The 24,074-nt window shown below is 49.4% G+C and overlaps 8 protein-coding genes across 8 annotated transcripts; 6 read left to right on the forward strand and 2 right to left on the reverse strand.

The window, feature by feature from the left end:
• Nucleotides 1-1,140: 1,140 nt before the first annotated feature.
• Nucleotides 1,141-3,356, forward strand: CGCA056_v008872 (uncharacterized protein; the record flags this gene model as incomplete). The annotated part of the gene is made up of 4 exons (XM_037324119.1): nt 1,141-1,859; nt 1,914-2,086; nt 2,153-2,957; nt 3,020-3,356. 4 exons carry the CDS (start codon nt 1,141-1,143, stop codon nt 3,354-3,356), a joined length of 2,034 nt encoding a protein of 677 aa, XP_037177566.1.
• Nucleotides 3,357-3,486: 130 nt separating this feature from the next.
• Nucleotides 3,487-4,077, reverse strand: CGCA056_v008873 (uncharacterized protein; the record flags this gene model as incomplete). The annotated part of the gene is made up of 1 exon (XM_037324120.1): nt 3,487-4,077. One exon carries the CDS (start codon nt 4,075-4,077, stop codon nt 3,487-3,489), a length of 591 nt encoding a protein of 196 aa, XP_037177567.1.
• Nucleotides 4,078-9,836: 5,759 nt separating this feature from the next.
• On the forward strand, nt 9,837-12,941 carry PDAT9-1 (Pisatin demethylase; the record flags this gene model as incomplete). The annotated part of the gene is made up of 4 exons (XM_037324121.1): nt 9,837-10,140; nt 11,475-12,469; nt 12,538-12,675; nt 12,738-12,941. The coding sequence occupies 4 exons, from the start codon at nt 9,837-9,839 to the stop codon at nt 12,939-12,941; spliced, it is 1,641 nt and encodes a 546-aa protein (XP_037177564.1).
• Nucleotides 12,942-15,348: 2,407 nt separating this feature from the next.
• CGCA056_v008875 (Methylsterol monooxygenase) lies at nt 15,349-16,446 on the forward strand (the record flags this gene model as incomplete). The annotated part of the gene is made up of 3 exons (XM_037324122.1): nt 15,349-15,368; nt 15,433-15,691; nt 15,799-16,446. 3 exons carry the CDS (start codon nt 15,349-15,351, stop codon nt 16,444-16,446), a joined length of 927 nt encoding a protein of 308 aa, XP_037177565.1.
• Nucleotides 16,447-16,845: 399 nt separating this feature from the next.
• Nucleotides 16,846-18,339, forward strand: CGCA056_v008876 (uncharacterized protein; the record flags this gene model as incomplete). Its single annotated transcript, XM_037324123.1, has 3 exons — nt 16,846-17,049; nt 17,101-17,386; nt 17,438-18,339. 3 exons carry the CDS (start codon nt 16,846-16,848, stop codon nt 18,337-18,339), a joined length of 1,392 nt encoding a protein of 463 aa, XP_037177562.1.
• A 113-nt stretch (nt 18,340-18,452) lies between these two features.
• On the reverse strand, nt 18,453-20,162 carry CGCA056_v008877 (Trichothecene C-15 hydroxylase; the record flags this gene model as incomplete). Its single annotated transcript, XM_037324124.1, has 5 exons — nt 18,453-18,609; nt 18,684-18,850; nt 18,924-19,238; nt 19,295-20,080; nt 20,136-20,162. The coding sequence occupies 5 exons, from the start codon at nt 20,160-20,162 to the stop codon at nt 18,453-18,455; spliced, it is 1,452 nt and encodes a 483-aa protein (XP_037177563.1).
• Nucleotides 20,163-21,467: 1,305 nt separating this feature from the next.
• On the forward strand, nt 21,468-22,076 carry CGCA056_v008878 (uncharacterized protein; the record flags this gene model as incomplete). Its single annotated transcript, XM_037324125.1, has 1 exon — nt 21,468-22,076. The coding sequence occupies one exon, from the start codon at nt 21,468-21,470 to the stop codon at nt 22,074-22,076; it is 609 nt and encodes a 202-aa protein (XP_037177570.1).
• A 346-nt stretch (nt 22,077-22,422) lies between these two features.
• Nucleotides 22,423-23,233, forward strand: CGCA056_v008879 (uncharacterized protein; the record flags this gene model as incomplete). Its single annotated transcript, XM_037324126.1, has 2 exons — nt 22,423-22,830; nt 22,880-23,233. The coding sequence occupies 2 exons, from the start codon at nt 22,423-22,425 to the stop codon at nt 23,231-23,233; spliced, it is 762 nt and encodes a 253-aa protein (XP_037177571.1).
• Between the last annotated feature and the right edge of the window lie 841 nt (nt 23,234-24,074).

A 24,074-nucleotide genomic window follows, 5' to 3' on the forward strand; every position in this document is an offset into this window, starting at 1 on the left:
ACTCACAATAGGGCGATAGTTGTCTAGCGCATTGCAGGTCATCGGGTTTCTTGCCAATGATGAGTCGAGTGCATAAGACGATAATAATGAGGCTTTGGCACACCACTGCAAGCGCAATCGGATCGCGTAGTCTTTGCATCCAAGCCCAACACGACGTTCTTGGAGCGATCGAGCGGCTGTCGCCGACTTCATCGGCCCCGATGTCCTTGATGGTCTCGTATGCAACGAACTCTTTCGCAAGCAGCGACTTTGGCCACACTATTGCTGATGGTTCAGACTGCCTATCTCAGGTGTTTAGCCACGCAATTAGGCCTGGCGATTCTAACTTAGACTGTACAGAATGCTGGACTTGGGGGCAGGCTCAGCGGCGAATCAGCGCCAAATTAGCGCTATCAAGCCCTGGAAGCGTCCGTGGCAAGGATTTTGGTGCGTTGGCGCGTTGGCGCGTACGACGAGTAATGGAACGCGCCAATTCCCGTAGACTTGAGCATGCTCTCAGTGTCAACTGAATCAATAATCCAGGCTGCGCAGGGGATGAAACTGGAGTTAAGGACTTGGGTTCTCAGTCTCCACGGCTTCATTTGGTAGTTGATGCTTGGCACAGTGTCTGGAGTATCGTATCACCAATCACTCTAAACTTTCCAAGCCCTGTGTCCGTCATCGTGCTGCACATCACTGGCCGCCGACTGTGGCATTCCAAGCTATTTCGAGGTCTTCTGGCTGCATACTCTAATCTATGACCGTGATGGCTGAGACGGCAGTGAGTCGGCAGTGACCGCCTATTATCGAGCAGAACGTGCCAGGGCTTGATGCAGCCAAGCATCCTGATCTGCTCATCAAGATGCCCTTTGGCCGTGGAGCCGAGATTTCCACCCTGTAAATATCACTTGATTGGGCACCGAGACGAGGTGTCTCACAGACGCCACTGAGCTGGCAAGGCTGTGTCCCTTTGCTGCCCCAATTTTAAAATGTTGTTGCCTTGAGATGTCCATCTTTAAAGATTACTGCGATTATGAGATGTGAGGCCCGGCTATCAAAGTTGGCGGATATTCCAGCACTCTAGTCATTTCTCTTGAATCACCGGGATTCACTCGGCCAGTTCACTTTGGTCAATAAGCTTTGAACTGGTATCCGTTCGGGATGACATCCCCGCGAGAACCACTGATTCCGTCGCCCATCTCACTTCGGACTGAGCAGCGATCGGATTCGTACACCCGGAGCCATTTTTTGGAACACACCAGCGATGACTCGAGACCGCTCATTGGCATTGGCGATGTGGCCGGAAGCCGCACTCAGTCTCACGCGCCGGCCATCCCGTTGACACCGGTCGGAAACCCTATCTTGCCAACGCACCGTCAAATCGATGAGCCTACACCAGGCACTGAGCAAGACAGCCCCAAACTGCGAAATAGCCTCCGCAGTTCTTCAAAGCTTCTGGGATCCGATGCTAGTGTCAAGAACTCTGATGAGTCTAACATCAACACTGGCCTGTCCAAGTCTCAGACCAACGTCTTCTACGCATCCAAGCCAGCATGGAGCTCGGCACTTCTGGCATGGCTGGCCGAAATAATTTGGTGCTTCGTCAGTATAGGCTCGGTTGTTGCCTTGGTTGTTGTCTTGAACGTATTCGACAATGAACAGCTACCCCAGTGGACGTTGGGATTGACGCTGAACACACTCGTCGCTTTTCTCGCCACCCTCGCGCGAGCCGCATTCGTAATTCCGGTTTCTGAGAGTCTCTCGCAGTTGAAGTGGGTTTGGTTCCGCCGTCCACGGATGTTGAAGGACTTTCAAGACTTTGATGCGGCAAGCCGAGGGGTCTGGGGCAGCTTGCTGCTGTTGAAGACGACGAGGGGATGGTGAGTTTTCTATGTCGACGACAAGCGGATTTGCCAATCTAATAAGAGAGCCAGGTCCCCGAGCTTGATATCAGCCCTTGTTCTGGTGTCTGCAATTCTCACATCAACGCTCACCCAGTCCGCTGTGACCTATCCTGTCCGGTTGGCACCCATTAACGGCCCCGCGCAAGCCACAGTATCGCGGTCGACGTATTACTTTTACAATAGCGCAGGAACTCATAACAACCGTAAGTGAGACTTAATAGTCTTCCCCAGTCCTTGCTTGGGGTCGATGACTGACAGGAGATGTGCAGTCATATATCGCCAGTCTGCAGACCAGCACCTTTTCGAAGGTCTCAGCTACGACTACGCCAAGATGTATCCTTTGAGCCAAGCTCGCTGTCCAACCAGTGATTGCGAGTGGCAGACATACAGCTCGTTGAGTGTGTGCACCAGATACTGGAATGTAACGGACTCTTTGAACATTACCTCCCAGAGAGTCAATACTGCCGCACCCGTACCAGTCTTCGCGTCACTGAAGAATGGCCCTCGTGCAAATCTGACCCAGCCGCATTTTGGCCCCGTCAGCTTGACGGGTGTTGAAAACACAATCTCTGCGCTATCGGAACCTTCTTACAACCCAGAGTTGTCCATCTACAACATGACATTCATCTACTCCTTGAGAAAGGGCACAACTGATATCGACATGCTTGGTGCGACGGAAGTCGAAATGTACTTCTGCGTCAAGACTTTTAACCTGTCAGTCACGGGGAATATCGAAGAGCGGAAACTCATCCAAACCACGACAGATTTCGAGACAGGCAATTACACCTTGCCTGACGGCCGGGGGCCATTCCCACTCTCTGCCCTCCTAGATCCATTGGACCGAGAGACAAAATTTCCCTTGGGGCCAACGGGTGTCATTACCCAGAGCCTTGTAAGCGCTCTCAACGGAACATACATCGACTTGGCGTCAGGAGCCAGTACTTTAGGGCTCGCCCCAGCTCGATATTTAACCGCTTTGCAGTCCCAGATACAACCGAACGTATCGAATGCGATGCACGTGGAGAGGGCAATCAGGAATGTCACCGACAACATAGCGACTTCAATGTCGAACAAGTAAGTCCAAAATGAGGGTTGGTGACAGTGTATCCGGAATACTCATCAGTTCTGAATCACAGGATTGCCCAAGATTCGACAAATGTGACCGGCCAAGTCCTCGCCGCTGAGACGTTCGTCCAGGTACGATGGCCGTGGATCGCGTTCATATCCGCACAAATCGGGCTTTCCGCAGCCGTTCTCGTGTTTACAATAGTTCAAACGCAACTGTCCGGCGTCGGGGTCGTGAAGAGCTCGACTCTGCCCACTCTGGTTGCCATTGACACGGAAAGTAAGGGTACGCTAGAGAGCGAGCTGGTCAGACGCAACAGTCTTGGAGAGGTTGAAGATGCCAAGATAAAGTCTGAACTTGCGTGGAGGCTTGGGCTGACTGAAAGAGGGTGGCGGCTGAAGACATGATCACAATTCACATGTTATACGAGGATACGCGTACCTGTAAGTCTATATCTTGATGATAGTAAAGTAACAGACCGTAAGACCAAGAAGCCCACAACGCCTGTAGCTCCGGCTTTGTTTGAAGTCGAAGCCCTCACGACTCTTTCGTCGACGTGAGAGGCACGCAGTCATGGAACAGCAAAGGGCACGTCAGTGCCTTGTGCTGCTCCGCCTGTTCGGTCAACGTCTGCGCAACAAGCGTGATACAATGCTTCGTATGCCAGAACTGATGACACCTAGCATCCATCCAACCGATCCCGTGCTCGATGGCATACTCAACCTTGCGCCAGCAGTACAGACAGTGTAGATCATGTGCCCGCGGGTACGTCGTGTAGATGGCGGAGAAGTTCCCTCTCTGTAATTGCGGCACCTCGCTCGGCGGCACCTTTTGCGTGAGATCGGTATCGGTGAACCACTCCCACTCGAGGTATATATCCCCCGTGATATCATGGAATTGATCCACGATCTCGCTCCAGGCACAGTTCGTCGGTACCCAGGCGCCCAGCTGCTGCTCAAAGATACATCCCCGCTGGCGAGCTTCGGCGGGGGTGCGGCCGCACTCGGGCTCATGGGGGATATGCTTCGGCCGATCATGGGCCCCGTCGTGGTGTGGTTTCTTGTGGGGGTGATTGATGTGGTGGGTGTCTTTGGAGGGGTATTCGTGGGGCTTGGTTGGTGATGGCATGAAGATGAAGACGATGATGAAGGTGCAAATGATGCCGAGGGCCAGCCAAGCTATAACTCTTACGTTTGGGAGGAAAAGTGACTTGGAGCTGGGTGGCTCTGGGTGTTCGCTGGGTCGCCTCTTCCTCAAACGTCGAGATGGCCGGATAGGCGGCCGACTGGACGGTAGCTGTTGCTCCTCATCTTTGAATGGGCTACCAAGGTCGACCTCTGGTTGATCTTGAGTTGGTAGAGGTGTATACTGTGATTTGGTGAAGCATTTGAGAATTGCAAGTTTCTCCATCTTGGCGAATTCCAGTAACTCTGGTGAGCCTTGATAGCTAGCTAGAGACGATAATGCGTCTTTTCCCACTGGAGAGCAATATCTTGCGGTGTTCTTGATGCAGAGTAGACAGTAAAGGGCAGTTTCACAGGACGGATGAAATGCCGGAGCCTGAACTGGGTAGCAAAGGCGAAGCCATCAACGCAGCCGAGTCAATCTGGAGTTGCGCCAAACTTTCGACTAACCAACTTTCTGAGAGAGTTTGGCGCCCGCGCCTAGCGAAGCTCCCATTTGTTCGAGAGTTGAGTATGCTTTTCCTCCGCAGCTCATCCTGAATCAGAATGTCGTCTGATGTTCTCGGAGCTGGCTGACAGCCTTGTTGCCAAGGAGATCCTGGACTGTGGACTGATTCGAACAACACCTAGCTTCAATAATTCCGCATGGGCCAGTTCCGTCGGTCAGCGCTGGCGCCAGCCCCTAATACTTGTCGCTCTCCTTGTTGTGCTAGCAAAAGAATCAGATATGTTTTGTTCTATTACCGATGACATCGATTGTATCCATCCCTCTATTTCTCTGATACCTGTGGTAAACCAAAATGGACAACGAGGAAGGTTCGCGATCTTCAATAGAGACGTCCTCTATGGACGAGGAGAAAGCACAACCTGCTGGAGTCCTCAGAAGCCGTGGAGCAGACGACGTTCCGGCCGAAGCACAGTCCTTTCATACTAACTCGAGTCGCGGTTGTGCTTCTTGTACTGTCCAAATTGCTTTCGTGGCTGCTCTGGGCTTGGTCCTACGGTCACAGTCAAGTTCCAGCCTGCCGGCATGGATGCCGCCCGAGAGAACGGCCAAGAAGCTTTTCATATACCAGAGCGTGTTTAGGGGAGAACCGGACGCAAAGTCGGAGGAGATGTGGACCAAATTGATTCTAAGTATATCGTTCTCTCTACTAGTTAGATTTTTATTATTATTATTATTGTTCTATTTTTTAACGTTAGAGCTAGGCTTAGATTACTCCCTAAGGTATATATTATAAAGAATAGGGCTTATATATTAATATATATTATTTTTACTTGTTAGGTTAAATATACTCTAGTTAATTAGCTTTTATATAAAATATTTCTAAATTTAAAAGTTATTTTGGCTATAAAACAATATAAATATCTTCTATTTTTAGTTTATATTATTTAGTTAAACCTAATATTATAGAGATTTAAGTTTTATTATATTAAAACTAATATTATCATAAAATCTAAATAAACAGTTTTTATTTAATAATTAAAGTTAAACATTTAGCTATTTATAAACCTTTAGAGAAAGAAATTTATTTATAATTTATTATATTTTATTAAAAACATTACGATTTCTATAAAAAAACTAATAAGCTAATTTTATAGTTTTCTATAATAATTTAAATTATTTAACCTAAGTATTTAAAATAAAATAAATTATAGTAAAATTTAAAATAATTATTAACTAAAAGGTTTATATAAATATACTATTTAGTAATTTAGATTATCAAAAGAGCTTATAATTTCTTTAAACGTTTTAACTTATTTTAGATTATTAATTATAGATTTGGAGTAATATTCAAATTTCTGAGTAGAAATAGATTTGATTTATTATTAACTAGTAATTAGAATTACTAAATATTTTTTTAAATAAATTGAATAATGAAATATTACATATATAGGGGATTTTTATTTTACATATATATATCTTTAAGTATTTTATTATTTTCAAATAAAATACTTATAACATGCTTTAAGGATTTTCTATTTTGAATAAATAGTAATTAAATAATATAAAAGTTTTTATAAAAGATTTAATTTTAAAGAAGAATATTAAAATGCTAACGTAAATGATAAGCAAGCCGAACAGACAAGCAAGCCGAACACCCAACTGCAACCACAGCATCTTCTTACTTCTACCACATGTTAATCCCATAATAATAATAGCATCAACACAAAAAGAAGCTTAAGTGGTCCTAGCAGTCTAAGCTATCAAAAACACACTAAGTCTCAGTATCTGAGAGGCTGCCTAGATCTACTTAGTCCTAGTTATAACGTTATACGATCGATTGAAGGGAAGATTATCACGACGCGACACTACGCCTAACTCGCAGAAATTAATTACACTCAAAGAAGAAAAGCTTGTTAAGTATATTCTCAACCTGGATTCCTAATCGTTTCCTCCTCAGATTGGTGGTGTTAAAGATATAGCTAATCGACTGCTTGCTGACTGCGATACGCCCCCAGTTGGGAAGCGCTAGGCTTCGAACTTTATTAAGCGACAACTATAGCTCTAGATGCGCTTTTTTCGCAAGTATGACTATAAGAGGGCCTAATGCGAAGATCTAGATAGAATAAATATATGGTTTCGCCTTATGGCGAACATAATCGCAAAATATAGCATTATAGACTCTGATATCTATAACTTTAATAAGACTAGGTTTATAATAGGCTAGATTATATCTGGAATAGTCGTTATAAGTGCTGAAAGGTGTTTAAATATGAAACTGATGCAGCCTAGTAATTATGAATAGGTTATAATTATTCAGGCTATCAGTTCGTCAGGCTATAGCGTTCTGCTATATATTATTATTGCAGGCTAATATCACCTCTCCACCTAGTATACTGAAACCAATCTACTATGCGACTAGGTTATTATAACGTCTGAAAATAGATAGATAATAAATAAAAGAGGCCTAGATTAGCTCTAGCACTTTAATCAGCATATAAAGCTGCGTGCAACTAGCAATTATCGCCTCCTTATTGTTAATAGGCATAAAAGTCACTATGCTGCTGATTTTGAGATATATTGCAAGGAAAACAATATCATCACACTCTATATGCCAGCCTATTCCTCTCACCTACTTCAGCCCTTAGATATTAGATGTTTTAGGCTACTGAAGAAGGCTTATGGTCAATAAATTAAGGATAAGATACGCTGGGGTAATATATATATTATAAAGGAAGACTTCTTCCCTGCGTTTCATAAGGCCTTCGCACAGGCTCTTATAGAGAAAAACATATAGGGAGGTTTTAGAGGGGCTGGCCTTATCCCTCTGAGTGCTGAAAGTGTGATTTCAAAGCTTGATGTTAAGTTACACACTCTAACACCTCTAGGGTTGCTCCTAATAACACCTCCTGCTGGACTTCTCAGACGCTAAACAACCTAATAGAAGCATCTTCTCAGTCTGAACTTATCAAAAGGAGGATCTCCCGCCATCAGAATAGCTCACTAACTTCAATTATTAAAGCTGTTAAGCATTTATCAAAGGGAGCGCGAGGATTTATACATCAGATTGCCTTATTAAGGTTAGAGGTCCAGATCCTATAAGAGGAGAATAACCTGCTTAGCTGACGCCAGAGGGCTAAGAAAACCTATCTCAAATAAGGCGGAAGTCTTACTATAGCTGAGGCAGAGGACCTTTAATCACAGAGAGAGGCGACAGCCCAGATTAAGGAGGAAACGCGCCGGAGTAGTGGTCACCAACAGAGGACTGAGACAGGCTAACGGCGGTGTGGCGTCTGTGGGAACACCGGTCATAATGCGCGAACATGTCAATTTGTTGAAGAAACGTCTAATGAAGAGGTTTCTGAGTAGTTTTAATTGATTTATAGTTTTTGTGGTTATTTGATGATTATATTTATAATGTGGTTGCGGTTGGGTGTTCAGCTTGCTTGTCTGTTCGGCTTGCTTATCATTTACGTTAGCTACTAGTTATTAATTATTAGTTACTAGTTATTAAGTATCAAGTATTAAGTACTATTTATTATTATTTGTATCTTTAATTATTAATTCTTAACTATTAGTTATAAGTTATCAAGTATTAAATGTTAGCTTTTAGCTATTAAATACTTATAATTAGCTGTTAAGTATTAGCTACTAACTATGAAGTAATAATTATTATATAGTTATTAGTTATTAGTTATTAAGTATTAAGTATTACTTATTAATTAATAATTACTAACTATTAGTTGTTAGTTATGGAAAGGTTAGCTAAGCTAATGACTTCAGCGTTACACTAAGACTTATGCTCCAATCAAGCTCGATCATATTCCAGTCTATCGTCTCTTTGATGAGGGACTTCCCACTCGTTGGCTAAATCCGCCCTCGACATAAGTATCTAGTTGATGTTAAGTTGTAGAGTTGACTTCACGCATTAAGCCCAAACCAGCCCCAGTCACCTGCCCCGATCAGGACTTTCTTGAATACATAAAACCATTTAGGGGCAGAACTAAATTTTTGAGCGTGCTACAACGCTCCTTAGGGAATTCCCAACATCCAATGCGCCACATACTCAACAAGGGGTCTCACACGGGATTTCGGCTTCTCCCTAATAACCTCGTGGAAAGGATGTAGAAGGGGTAGAACAACAGACAAGTCGCTAAAAGTGCCCACTAATCAATCGATTGGTTATGGTCTTCTTCCTGATGATGGGGTTAAGAGTCATGATGAACTAGCCTGGATCATATGTCCGCTTTCCTGGTTGACGGGTTTCAAGGCTTGTCTTATGAAGGCCAGGGCGCTTGCTTGTAGCAGGAGCAACACCCAACTGCCAGCTGCAACCACTAGACTCGGCACATTTTTGACAACCTTGTTATTGCTGCGCCCGAGAACATGTAAGAGCAAATCGTCCGTCTGTATCAGCTGTAGGATTGGATGAGAGCGATCATGAACGAGACCGAAGATGTATCCGAATTCAAGTCAGAGGGGACGGAAAAGAGAGAGACTTTGCGGCGATGTACAATGAAGCCTTTGGAGAACAAGAAGCCAGGTGCATCTTACAACAAACTCTTGTTTGGGCTCATTAAAGGATTTATTGCTTGTTTCCCGACTGCATTTCCGATCGTCTTGGTGGTCATGATGGCTGTGGATCTATACGGTACATTTAACTTGCGACGGACTTCCAGAAATATGCTTAGCATCGTTGTTTATGTGTTTAAGTACAAAGCCCACTAGTCCTCTGCGTCTGACCTAATGAGCACTGCTATGACTTTGTTCCAACAAGTAAGTGCGAATCGCAGGTCTGCTTAATTACTCCACAATGTCGAGTAAAAGGTCGTGTGATTTAACCACATTTGCTAGTGGTATACTGAAGGATGACGGCGGAAGTGGTGCGATAAGCGTGGGCAGACGGCCTCGGGGAGGCGTGGAGAAGGCCGACAAACGGCTTCGGGGGGGGGGGGTTGGGAGACGGCCAACAGACGGCCTCGGGGAGATGTGGGGTCAGAGGAGAAGGTGCTGCGGTGCCGGGCGGGCTATTTAGATCCCACAGCCGAGCGTCTTTCGTAGTTCCAAATGGACGAGCTCACTGTAACATCTGTAAGAAGTTCGACCCAAGGTATAAATCTGTCCCAAGCTCCTGCACAGCCATTGCCTGATGCGGAGGAGAGCGGGTTATTGAAAATTTTCGCCAACACGATCCACAGACGGCAGTTCCTGAAAAAGCACAGTCTCGACTGAGAGAACCACATAGAAGAGCGCTCACGATGGCTGCAAACAACTTGGACTCATTCAAGATATATCTAAAGGCATACAGTGACGCTGAGTACGACAAGGTCGGGTCCTACTACCACGAAGACGTGTCGATTCTACTTCCGGACAAGCAATTTGTCAGCGGGCGGATTAACTTCCTGGAACACTTACGCCGCACGCATACCCTTTTCACAAAAACCTTGAGTATCCGAACGATCAAACTGCAGGGGGACAGATCGTTTGTCGTCATGGATGCATTATTTGAGGCAAAACAGGACGCTCCGCCTGACGCCGTCGGCGGCAAGTCGTTTCAAAAGGGTGAGATGGCTCATTTTGTTGTGTGAGCTTTATACCAATGGTCGGAGGGCAAGATACAGAACATCGAGTGCGAAATGCGTGACGCCACGTTCTTTAAGCCAGGTAGCACAACTATTGCTACCCTGGTGGAGCAGAGTCGACGCATGGCTGATAAGGTAGTTGCTCTTTAGTAGTTGGAACTTGGAAGCGGGTGTCATAACGCGTTGTGCCGGGATGACAAGTTTGCGGGCCAGATCCTACGTCAGGGCCCGGGCGGCCCCGTCACCTGGTGCTGCGGGGAAGCCGGGGGCGGCATTGCCGGGAGAAACTTGGCCTTGCTGGCCAAGGCGGGTTCGGTAGTTTATTCCCAAGTCAAGTAGGTGGGTAGCCGAGACGCAAAAATAGCGGAAGTACGGAGGACTGGGGGGAAATCCAATGAAAAGGCCTTGTCGATGAGAGTTTGCATGGAACTTGCAATCCGGGCCTATGCCCGGGGGAATTAGTATTGACTTCGACGAGAACGGTCAAGGGTCGACTGAAAAAGTGATACTTGATCTCACTACCTGCTTCAATGAAGCTGTCATTACTATTTCTCAGATCGTGGTCGGTCGCTTATCCGTGTTTTTGGTCTCGAGCATTGGATGTGTTCTCGGCCACCCTGACGCTGTTTTTCAAAGTAAGCTTGCGCAAGCACGATAGTACACGATAGACGCAATTCAAGCAGCATTCAAGGCAATTCAGCGGTCCTATGCATCGTCCTTCTCTAGCCGCCCAATGGGGCGGACATACGGCTTGCAACTTTGGGTGTTGATGTGGTGTCGGACATTTGCCAATTCCGAATTGCCCGGGCCACGCTTCGTACTTGACGATCCTCTAGTTAATCCCCATACCGGTATCTGAATGCCGTTTATGACTCGCCTGAACGAACGTACTACTAGAAAATGCTTTGTCATCCTCATTAAATTATATAACGTGTCCTTCTGCCCTGTTTCCGCATCAGGTTTCTCTCCCAGTACAGAAATCATTCTTCCAACCCCTTCTGCTGTCTTATTATACAGCACCCACCTTTACGTTCTGTTTCCCATATAAAGTTTTTCCTTGAGATGAATGTACAACTATTATTGGCCATTGGGACCTTCGCATTTCTTGTCCAGTTCACCGTTGCCTTGGTGAACTGGATAAGAAGTCCTCTCCGATCAGTGCCTGGGCCATTCCTGGCACGCGTGACCGACCTCTGGTACCTTTATCATGTCAGGCAGGGCAGCTTTGAAAAGGTCAACATAAAGCTGCATGAACAATACGGTAGAACCAATCTGTCTCTACACTCCAAAACTCACTAACCATCCTTTCCCCAGGCTCCATTGTCCGTTATGGTCCAAATCGGTATAGCATCAACAACGCGGAGTCGTCAAAAACAATCTACGGCCACGCGACGCAGTTCCGCAAGTCAGACTGGTATTCCGCATCGACACCTGACAATAGGCTGGTGAACATCTTTGCGGAGCAAGATATCAAGCGCCACGCCGATTCCAGGCGGTTCTATTCTAGCCCTTACTCGATGACTTCCCTCGTCCATTACGAGCCTTACTTGGACGAATGCGGGGCTCTCTTCTGCCAGCGACTGGGCGAGTTTTCGAGAGCAGGAATCTCAGCTGACTTCGGTCACTGGTTTCAGTGCTTTGCATTTGATGCTATCGCCATGATGACTTACGGGAGACGTCTCGGGTTTCTGGATCAGGGAGAAGATGTCTCCAACGTGATGGAGAATATCAACATGACCCTAATATACTCTAGCGTGGTTGGCATTTTCCCCTCCTGGCATAAGTATGCAATGTCGATCTTAAGTGCTTTCGACCGTTTCTTTGGCGATGGTACGGCCCTGTTTGTGCCGAAATTCACCCAGAAGATAATTGACGACGAACGAGCATCCCCGAAATTGGTTGTTGATGTACAGGGCCAAGAAGATGGGGTGGCTGCCAAAGAAAGTTTCCTCACCAAATTCATGGCTAAGCATTCCAGCGATCCCAAGTTTACCAACGACTATGTCCTCGCGGGCTGTGCAGCCAACATGTTTGCGGGGTCCGATACCACAGGCCTCAGCCTATCAGCTATCCTTTACAACTTGCTGAAAAGCCAAGACAGTATGGGGAAGCTACGTCAGGAAATTGACGAGTTCACGAGCCGTGGTGAGCTTTCGGAAGCACCTACATTCAAGGAAAGCCAGCAAATGCCGTACCTCCAAGCGGTTATTAAAGAGGCTTTACGCGTTCATCCGGCCGTTGGAATACCACTAGAACGAGTCGTGCCTGAAGGTGGCGCCACGATTGAGGGAAGGTTCTTTCCCGAAGGGGTAAGAGTCATGTTTACCATCCCGAGTCAGTCGCTGTTCGGTAGCTAACAGTAGCTGTCTTCTCACAGTCGGTCGTCGGCATCAACAGCTGGGTCCAGCACCGTGATAGGAGCTTGTTTGGAGATGACGCTGACCGCTTCCGACCGGATCGTTGGTTGGTCAATGACGAGGCCAAACTTTCCGTCATGAACAGAAATTGGACGCCGGTGAGAAGGACGAATGCCGTGACTATGCTGGCGCATCGATTGCTGACTCAAACTTATGGCAGTTTGGCTTGGGGTCACGGACCTGCTTGGGCAAGAATATTTCCGTCCTCGAAATTTCGAAGCTTATCCCCAGGATTGTTCGCGATTTCGATTTCAAGCTCGAGGGCACGGCTGCCGCGCCTGGCGGATCTTGGGAAACCTGTAATGTTTTCTTTGTGAAGCCCAAGAATTTTTATGTCAAGGTTCAACCTAGAAAGACTATCTGAGGGATGGCTTTGACCTGCCTGAGTTGGTCCACTCGCTAGTGGTTGCTGAGAGCATCGCTAAAGTACGCCCGTGGCCAAGGTGTCGGGTCCACCTAGAAATCCTTTACTGTAAACAGTCATCAAACTCTTTTTGGCAGCACCCTAGCAGACAAGACACAGATTTCAGAATAAGATCCTTCGACTGTCATCAATCAGCTAACCATTTTCAGTTGCAGTGACTTTGCCATCGGGTTTTCCGAGGGTCTGGCGAATCTGTTCCAATTTTCCTCGCTGGAATTAGGCGGCCAGAATGTCCAAACCAAGAAGTGATACTGTGACGTCAACAATTCTGCCGAGGGGTATTTGCGAGAGATGTCAATATGCCCTTGTTGAAATTTGTTGCTGAGGTCTAATCTACGGGGTAGGCTCGTACAACGTTGATTGAACCAAAGCTAGCAACACTTGCACAAAACCGACTTCTACTATCACATCATTTCCCCACCGTCTCTTCCCGCAGCTTTGGCGTGTTGCCCTCTTAGCAAGAAAACTGGAAGCAGGATTGGTTGATGTCGCGGGGACAGCAAACATTGGTGTTTTGGTAGCACGTTCCACATCCGCCTTGGCAAATGGAGTAAGCGCAGTTTTGTCGGATTTCCAGATGATGAAGTTCGGCGGAGTCTCTCGCGTAAGTCTTGAGAGCCGGGTTGGCGCTGACCAGCGCGGTGAACATAGCAAAGAGCAGGAACTTCATTCTGTGTAGTGTTAGAATTGTCGTTGGGACAGTGTGAGAGTTGAGTCGTTTTCCGCGCACCTGGCGAACTTGAAATGGATTGTCGTTTAGAGATAACAAAAGCGTAGTTAGAGTTGCGTTGAGGATATTGGGATTTGGGCTGACACTCGGATGAACTTGAACTTTTATAGATAGAAGTTGGGGAAATGATCAGTAAGTCCCCGAGCAATTGTGCTAGTAATCGGAGTTGATTGGTTGTTGTCATGGGGCCAATTAATCAATCATACTTTCTTACAAGTGTATCCCGTCGGGCTGTACGAGACGCTCGTACGCCTTTGGTGGAGTAGGAATAATGAATATCCTTATGTAATCGGCATAAATCTGAGGAGCACACCGCAATTCTTGACAACCAACGGAGTAATCCAGAGTAGATGCTTGGATTTGGGGGTAAAACTGGACCAGAAGGTGGATAAATCTTTCGGGCGTTATGCGGAAGCCGACGGGATAGTTGGGAAGTCAAATAGATCAGCCCTTGGCTTCTCATTGAAGATCTCAGCCAGAAACTGATCCTTCTCAATTGAATCAACTCCACACCGCAAGTCCAGACTGACGCACCCATCTCCGGCTGATTACCCATCAAGGCCGCCGACAGGTTCCACTTCTGCCCGCCCTGGACACGACCGGGAGAGCATAACGTGATCCCCGCGCGTCTCTCGCCGTATGGGGCGTGACCCTCAGTCGGAGAACGCGTCTTCCGCTTCGCAGACCCGGTCTGCTTCCGAGAGGATCAAGACACACCGGCCGAAGTGGAGGTGTTCCCCGGATGATTGGCACCCGATGCCGACGCACAATCACATCATGGAGTGGGGCTGACGCTGGGCTTCAGCTGGACAGGTCCATCACCTTCACAGAGTGATTCACAGTGATCACAGATTGTGGCTGGGATCACTGAACCAAAATCCACAACATGGCTGCTGTCAATTGGACGAAAACATCATAACCCTCATGATGTAGTCTTCCAGCTCGTCACCACTCATCATGAACAAGACATGCACTCACCGAATATTCACCAGCACAGACACCCAACAGTCAAACATGCGCAGGTCCAGCTTCCCCTTAAAGCCGGTAATCTCGGAGCCAAACAGGCGGCGAGGAAAATCACACCACAAACACACCACCGGGAAGTGGGTCGCCCGGGGTGAAGGCGTTCTCAAAAATGGGTCTCAATCGCCTGCTCTTCAGCTGCGAACCTTTCAAGTTTGATGGGAAAAACACACAAATTTGATCAATTCCCGTCTCCAGATTCGCCAATCTGATCGATTGTGCCTCTCAACCAATGGAAGTGTCAAAGTCCAAATGTCATTCGTATTCGGTTTGGGGGTCCCCTGAGGGCCTGGATTCGTTGGAAAACATGCAAGTTGTCGTACCACACCAGAGCGGATGCCGATGAATTTTTATCGTGCCATCGGCGTCTGCACACCCCTACCACACACGCCGCTTTCTTCGAGAAAAAGGAGACATGTTCCAAAGCCCGCCAACAGATGTAAGCAGCTTCTCCACTGCGGCGCGTTGATTCATATACTTCTTTCGCCCCCTCTGCCATCGGAGTTGTTCGCATCTCGAAATCAAAGTTGCGTTTCGCATCTGCGTTTTGTGTTTTCCTGTCATTCCTTTGCAGCAGGGGTTGCGTCCGATACCATGGCGACCTCAGTAACTTGGTAGGTCACCAGAAGTCGCGCCGAATCGAAAGAGTCGCATCGAGCTTACACACAACTCCTACAGGAACGCCACTGTCGTGTTTCCCAACCAGACCGCCTCTCACCAGAGCTACCTCGGCGTCCTCGACGACGTCAACAGGTACAATGTCCAGCTCAACACCTTCGAGCGCCTTTGGGCAGCCTGGTACCTGTGGATGCAGAACGACATCCTCGCCACGGGCATCATGACCTTCGTCATGCACGAGGTTGTTTACTTTGGTCGCAGTCTGCCGTGGATCATAATCGACGCGATCCCCTATTTCCGTAGATGGAAGATTCAACAGGTATGCTCCATCCATGCTCCACGGAGGAGGAGGATCCTCATCACCACAAACACCGGAGACCGACCCGGGCTTTGAAGGACCTGGCGACTAACACATCAAACCCACAGCAAAAAATCCCCACATGGAAGGAGCAATTCGAATGCGGCGCCCTCGTCCTCTTCAGCCACTTCACCGTCGAACTCCCCCAAATCTGGCTCTTCCACCCCATCGCAACCTGGTGCGGCCTCGACTATGGCGTGCCCTTCCCGCCCGCGTGGAAGATGGCCTACCAGATCGCGATCTTCTTCGTCCTCGAAGATACCTGGCACTACTGGATGCATCGCGGCGCCCACTGGCCGCCCCTGTACAAGGCCGTACATAAGATGCACCACTACTACTCCGCGCCCTTCGGCATGACTGCTGAATACGCCTCCCCGATCGAGGTCATGTTCCTCGGCCTCGGCACCGTCGGGTCCCCCATCCTCTGGGTGTTCATCACCAAGGACCTGCACCTGTTCACGATGTACCTCTGGATCGTGCTGCGCCTGTTCCAGGCCATCGACTCGCACTCCGGATACGATTTTCCCTGGTCCCTGAGACACTTCCTTCCCTTCTGGGCCGGAGCCGAGCACCACGATGTGCACCACGAGAGTTTTATCGGAAACTATGCGTCGAGCTTCAGGTGGTGGGATTATATCATGGACACGGAGGCTGGTGCCGAAGCCCACCAGCGCAGGCGCGAGGCCAGAATCGCCAAGGCGAAGAAGGCTCAGTAAATCGGTTCTACTCAATCGGCTGGTCGTTAGGTGTGACTAGTAAAGGAGCTATGTCGGCTCTGAAGTGGCATAGTCGTCGCCGATGTGAATCGGCCTTCATTCTTTTACGGCCTGCGACGACTCTTATGATGAATTGTAATTGCATTAGACTTACATATTAATACGACAATTGCTCATATCATGTAATGGGCGTTATCAATATTGGAATAAGCCTTCATGAATATCTGCTTATTGCAGCCTAGTCTGAGGCCATGCCGCTGACGACCCCTCATTGGCGCCAGTGCACATGTTCAAAAGCTGACTCGCCCCTCAAAGAGGTCATGGCGTATTATTTCTCTAGGCATCACCCATCTGAAACACCAAAGACTCAGCGGTATACCAGCACTTGGGGTACCGAACATGAACTTCAACGAGCTCAACATGGAGACGCTGACGCTAGATGGTAAGCTGGCAATATCTCTGGAGAATCTTCCGACCGAACTCATTCACCGCATCGCGTCGTACTGTGATGTCGCCGACGTCCATGCCCTCACCTGCGTATCCCGCGCCATACGCATGTCATGCAGCAATCCCTTTGTCTTTCAAGCTCAGTTCTGCCACCATGTAAGAACCAATTAGTACAAACACAGTTGCCTCATCTTACAGACTTGCCAGGCACCCGATCCCGAAGCCAAATCAATCTCCGACAAGTACACGCTGGCGCATATTGTCAACAGCGCCTTGATCAGCCGTCCCGAATCCGATGCAAGAACTATCTGGTCCCACCTCGCCGCCGTCCCCTCAACCCTCCCAAACCTCTCAGACGAACTCGATGAACTCATGCTCCCCTACCGAGCAGTGTCTTGGCAATCTGCCGGCAGCGTCAAGCTTCCCAGCTCCGAACTCCTCCGGAAGACCCAAGCTTTGATCGGCACATTCTCCACTTTCGCCGTCCTCGGGTGTAAGCTCTCACACATCCCCTTCTGACGCCCTCGCTAAAATGAGAGTGAAGATATCCCTTCTATTGACCTAGGCGTCGCCGCAGCGACGACAGGCCTCCTCATCACCCTCACAGACCCGCACAACTGGGCCTCGTATATCCACGTCTTGCCCCAGATCAACAGGCTCGTGCGCCAGCAAGCTTTTGTCCTCGCGCTGGGTCTACTACAGACGCAGGTCCTGAACAATCTGGGCATCATGGCCTACCACCTCTCCAAGATGGCAACCTGGGACGACACGCACACCGCCTTCCACCGCTTCAAGACGTCGTGGGAAGGAAGACAGACGGCCGCGTTGATAGTGCAGGTTCTGCTTGCACATCTGTTGCGAAGTAGTTTCTCGGCAAGGCCGGCGAGCGAGTATCTGCCATTTCCGCGAAAGCTCCCGCTAGCGTTGGTGCATGATGAAGCGGGAGGTGCGATTGTGCCACTGCCGGACCCGCTGTCGCCTGAGCAGGCCGAGCGACGGCTCACGGCGTTTTCATCGACTGGGTCCTGGGACCGGTGGAACCGAAGTTACGTCCGCCACCTGGCACAAGCGATGGAGGACGGAGAGTGGTATGGGTACTTCACCTGGGACACGGCGCGCAACCAAGCGACGTTTCTCGAAACTGGGCCGATTGAGAACATACGGTTCAAGTTTGGGGCAAAAAAGGAGTCCGCTGATGGTACGATCGAGGTCATTGCCGATGATTGCAAAGAGCCATCTGGTCTGTTTGCTCTTCACGGTGAAGTTGATATGGCATTGCAGAGTATCGTACTGAAGAAGACCAGCCCCCGGGGCGTTGAGTGCAATTATCGTGGTTGGTTCACTCCACTAGGTATTGCTGGAACGATGAATCCATCACCGTGGGGCTTGCCCGGGTGGTTCTGGATTTGGAAGAAGGAATGGATGGAGGACACTTCATGTAAATGATTTTGATGGTGCTTCAGAACAGTGATTATAAATGACCGCGAGGCTTATGACTTCGCGATGGATTTTCATTTTGATCCAGCATCCAACACGATAGGACGAGTCCTGGTTCACCATCAAGCCCTGGGTGCCAAGTACACATTCACAGGCCCCTTCTGCCATAAAATGTAGACCTCGCTCTCATCGTACCACTTTTGGATATCTTCCGTGGCACGGATGTCAAAGTTCCAAATCAACCTAGCCAAGATCAGTCGCATCTCTGCGTTGGCAAGACTAAAAACGGGAATCGTGTTAGCAAACGTTGTACTGATATGGCAAGGAAGTTCAGCCGCAAAGAAACAACATACTTCTTTCCAATACAGTTCCGAGGGCCCGTCGAGAAAGGCTGCAGAGCTTTCTTCGCATCGTTGGCGAACCTCGGGTCGTCCAGCCACCGTTCAGGGATGAATTCCTCCGCTCTGGCGAAATGATCGGGGCTGTGGTAGACGGCCCATTGCCACACGTCGATAGTTGTCTAAGGTAAAAACACAAGTCAGCTTCTACGTTATCTCGCTTTCAATGAAGATTCTAGCAGAAATCTGTCTTACCCCCCCCGGAACGAACTCGCCCAGAATGTCGTCGCCCCCTTCTCCAGCCATACGCGGGCCGGAACTGGGAACGGGAGGATACAACCTCATACTCTCATCCAGCACCGCCGACATGTACGTCAGATTTTGGACGCTAAGCATGTCAATCTGGTTCTCGCTTTCGAATGCTGACCTGACCTCATCGTTGAGCTTCGCCAAAGCGACAGAGTTGGTTGCCAGGAAGAATGTTGCGGCGGACAGCAATGTGGCTGTCGTCTCAGAGCCAGCGACAATCAGAACGAACGCATTCGAGGTGAGCTCCTCGAAACTTATCGTCTGTAAATGATCAGTACCAGGTTTCCATACCAACCGATTATGCGTCTCAGACTCACAGCACCGGCCGATTCAGACTTTCTAATCATGGCATCGATGAAATCAGGACGACTGGTCCCAAGATCCAGCCTCTTCCGCAGCTTCTCTCTAGACAGCTCTTTGTTCTCTGCAAACTTGGTAACCAGGCTGCGGGGGATGGTCATCATAAGCAAGGGGCCCACCCAGGAAAGTCGTCTGCTGCTAGTTAGGAAAGCGATGTTCTTGATACTCTTGAAGATGATATCGACCCAAGGGTGATACGTTTCATCCTCAAGGCACCCAAACGGCTCGCCAAACGCTAAGTCACCAATGACATCGAACGTTGTGAAATTGAACCATCTCTCCACGTCGACGGGGCGCGATCCACCCTGGGATGCTTCGCGGAGTTTCTCAAATAGCTTGTCGACGTATTGCTTGATGATGGGCTGCTGGGCCAGCATGGTCTGAGCTGAGAACCCGTGGGCGAGGGCCCGGCGGAAGCGCTGGTGGTCTGCGCGGTTGGAGCCGATGATGTTGTCGCGATTGGGGATGGAGTTGAGCAGGTCTTTGGGGTTCTCGCCCGTCTTGCGGTGGCCGCGCACATCCTGCATGCCGTCGGGGTGGTTGACGGATATGTGGGTTGGGCCGACTCGGACGATAGGGCCGTACTTTTGGTGGAGCTTCAAGATCTTTCGATGGCCGTTGCCGGAGATGTAGAGGCGTACGTAAGGGATGTAGGAGACTGCCCATAGCTTGGGACCCGGAAACTTGCGCAGAGGGCTGAAGAAAAGTTGGTAGATGGCGTAGCCGAGAAGGTAGGTTAGGAGCTGGGAATCGTTGTCAGTGGTCGGTCATCTTCTTGACTGCAGTAGAGGAGCTCACGGAACCAACTGTGACAACTGGTGCCATCATTGCCAAGGAGATGTTCCCAGCTCCATTCTCTAAGTATGACAACATCGCAGGGTTGGAATTCTCGAAGGCGGCCAGACTTTGGTAGGAAGATATTGCACAATGAACGTCCAGATAAGGTAGCCACCAACGGTTGTGATCTGAACTTTACTTCAATGCCACGGCTCATGGTCTTTTTACGTCAGATCAATGCCATCTGATGTGGGGTTCATCGGGCTCTGATACCCTCCGTACGGAGCCCTTCCGATGATTATCAAGCGGATTTCGGTACCAGACATATGCACCGTAGTCGCTGAGTTGTACTCGATACTACCGCAAATATGAAACACCAGTCAAATTGCATCGAATAGCAGCACAATATACATGGACTGAAGGAAAAAAAAGTCCGCTATATCGACGATCCATGCATGAGATAATGCCGCTAACCGCCCCGGAGCGGGCTTCTCCGCGCGGGGCCGGTCGGCGCTTGAACAAGTGCCGAGGCCGAAAAGCGGGCCGGAGATCGCTTTCATTTTACGAGTTGCCAATCCGGGACATCATATTGGTTGATACGTCTTCATCACTTTCGTATAAATCCGTTGAGTTCTCCAGCTACTGTCTGAGCGTGATCAATGGTGCAACCAAATTCCTGGGTTCGTTTGATGGCAGAACCAGCCCACTTATTGGGACAGGGGTTTGTTTGGATGGAGGTGAGCCGGGTGGCTGTGTGTGGTCAAACACCATGTTCTCGTGATGAATCGTGATAAATAAGCTAGTGTAACGACCACCACCCTCAAAGCCGATGGGCGGAATTTCAATTGGTGAATCGGGCCTTACATCCCTTTCAATTGCTGCAAGGGGAGAGTTAGCTCACCCAATTCGCTTTGACTTGGGCTCACTAGCCTTACACTCTGCCAAGCCCTCTCATTTTCAATAGCATGCAGTCAGCAGAAGCGAGCCCAAAGTCCCTTGTTTGCTCGTTTCTTTTCGCCCTGCGACGATGGAAAGCAACCGATGTTACTCAAATGCTGCGCCGATGCGGCACGACGTATCCCAAATTGGCTTACTTTCAGCTTTTTCTACCAGGGCATGTTGAATTGCTGAGGCGAAGAATTCATCGTAGGGGTCTCGATTGGATTCAGGCTGTAGGCTTATGATGAGTTTGGCCTCATTCGCGATGATTAAAATGATGGCACTGCCGCCTACATGTGGTGGGTGTCTTCTCTCGCTACCCACATCTTCACTCATTTTTCGTTTCTTCGAATTCATGTATCACGCTCGCTGTAATCGCGCACTCCATTTCAAACGCAAATTACAATAACGAAGATGTCGCGCTACATTCTCCCGGTGATCGCAGCCGCCGGTCTCGCCATCGCCAAGACAGACATCGAAGGCTGCACCTCATTCACCTCCACGGTCACCGTCCGCACCGAGATTGGCTACGGAAACACTTATGAGACGGTCATCTGGTACGTCCCAGACACCCTCGAGATCTGCCGAGGCGTCGACTGCGGCGGCGGTCGCGCCCCGCCCCGTAAGGTTCCTGGGTGCCCCATGTACTCCGGCACGGAAACCGTAACGGCGAGCTTCCTGTCGACAGATCCGGCCGCCCCGGTGAGCACGGTGATTACCGTGACACCTACGAAGACTAGCACTGTTGCGCTGGTGACGGTGACAACGAACCCGAGCGGAGCCACGGAAACGAGCACTTCGGAGACGGGCTCGAGTGCATCGGAAACTGGCGGCAGCGTCAAAGCTACCACCGTTCCTACGACAAGTGTATCAGCAGCAACGGAGAGTACGGACGGAAGTGCGACTGGCTCCGGAAGCGGCGCAGCAGCTTCAGGAACGGAGACACCGGCGGGATCGGGGCCGACCGCAAGGGCTGGCGTAGCCGCTGCGCTGGGTGTCGCCGCTGCTGTTGCGCTGCTTTGAGAGTTAGAGGATCATGGGAGATACCTGCAATAAAGACAGAGGAATGCACGTAGTAATATTAATTACAGTTTGGCGAATACGTGCCGTATGACGGATCACTGAGCTGTATCGGGGTTCTAATTTAAGCATCCAGCTCGCCAAGATGTTAACAAAGTTGAGGTCTTCCACAAGGCTTCATTCGTCCGATCTTCGAGAAAATCCAAAGTCTAACATGAGTTAAAGGCGGAGTAATCACAAGCAAATGAGCCGCGAGACTTATGCTGATGCGCAGAAAGGATTGTCCATAAACTTGAGCAACCCGCGACCTGCGACAGATCAAGTAAACTGATCCCCCAAGCACACCAAAATGTCGAAGCCTACAGTCATCCTCGTCCATGGAGCCTGGCACTCCCCTGCTCACCATCGGGAGTTCCTAGATATCCTCGGGAAGAAAGGATACCCGTGCGTGTGTCCGAGCTTGCCGTCTGGAGGCAACCCCTCTCCGGAAAACCCGCCAGAGGCAGATGTTCGGTGTATCAGAGAGACGATCCAAAAAGTGGCGGAGCAGGGAAAGGAGATCATTGGCATCGCACACTCATACGGCGGCATCATTGCCACTGAAGCATTCGCCGGATTTGGCGTCAAGACTCGAGCAGCCGAGGGCAAGGCCGGCGGCGTGAAGTGGCTCGTGTACTGCTGTGCCTTTATCATGGAGGGGAATGAGACCATGTATGACATAGCTCCGCCAGAGTTGCTGCCGTGGCAGACTGTCGAGGTAAGCTACGGCATTAGCTCCACCGTATGATTTACTCTGACTTTTGAAGGGGAGTTTGATATGCTTCACCCAAGGTTATGACATGGGCGCTCTCTTCTACTCGGATTTGTCGAAGGAAGACCAGCAGAAATGGGCAGGCTTGATGACGCGCTTCCCCAAAGCGTGCGCAAACTACGCCACCAAAAGGAAGGCTTACGAAGGCATTGACACAATGTACATCTACTGCGAAGAGGATGCTTTGTTTTCTGTGGTCGCACAGAGGATCTTGGTGGGCAGAGTGAGAGAGCGTGGCTTCGAGATTAAAGAGGAAAGTTTACCGGCAGGGCACTTTCCGATGTTGAGCATGCCAGATAGACTGGCGGAGATCATCTTCAAGTTACCTCTTCGAGGGTCGAAGCTATGACCTCCGTCCATCTCGTGTAGTGTAGTACAATGGACGAAAATATCGGGTACTTTGGTCCTGAAAATCCTCCCGTCTCGTGCCTGAGTCTGAATACTACCGAGACGAGAACACTCTGAGATGCAAGGCCGCAACAAATTCTTATGCTCCTTGGACGATCATACGAGATGAACACGATTGGCATCGATGGGCTTAGTGTATGTGGAGTTGATGGAACCTGTGAGAGGCAACCTACTTGTGATGCTATTCGCTACCATTAAACCAGCCCAGTCAGTACGGATTACAAGGCGGATTCAGGAATTTTTATGCCGAGTTTCTTCGCCGTCCTCTCAATCCGGCCAACCTAAAGTCCCCGGGACCCCTCACCGCCACGCTTGAGCCATACTTGGTCTGGGCCATTTAGAGTTTCGGCACAGTGGAGGGGGCATGAACGACGGCATCAGACGAGACCCCGAGAGCGAATGAAGGAATAAACATGAGCCGGCCGGACCGCCGACCCCCGGCTCCGCGCAAACGCAATCTCCACATCGCCAACTCCCCGGTCCCGGCTCCATATGCAGTCTAGGTTTCAAAATCCTGGGGTGAGGCAATTCACGACACGTCTTACGCGCGGTTAATTTCTTCTTACCATGCATCTCGGATGATGGACCCTGAAGCCGTGATTCGATGCCGGCACGCTGGGAGATCAGCCGGGGAGGGGGTGGGTGCTTTGCCCAAGGCTGATTTGACGTGTGACATGCATCTTCTGTCGTATTTTCGGGTAATCCAAGGGTCAGTTGTACGACGCGGTCTGTCTTGCGCCGTCTGATGAGTGTCATGCCGTGTCGCTCTTCGGGCTCCGGGC

Source organism: Colletotrichum aenigma (genome assembly GCF_013390185.1).
Source record: "Colletotrichum aenigma strain Cg56 chromosome Unknown KSG_Cg56_contig05, whole genome shotgun sequence".
Lineage (NCBI taxonomy): Eukaryota > Fungi > Ascomycota > Sordariomycetes > Glomerellales > Glomerellaceae > Colletotrichum > Colletotrichum aenigma.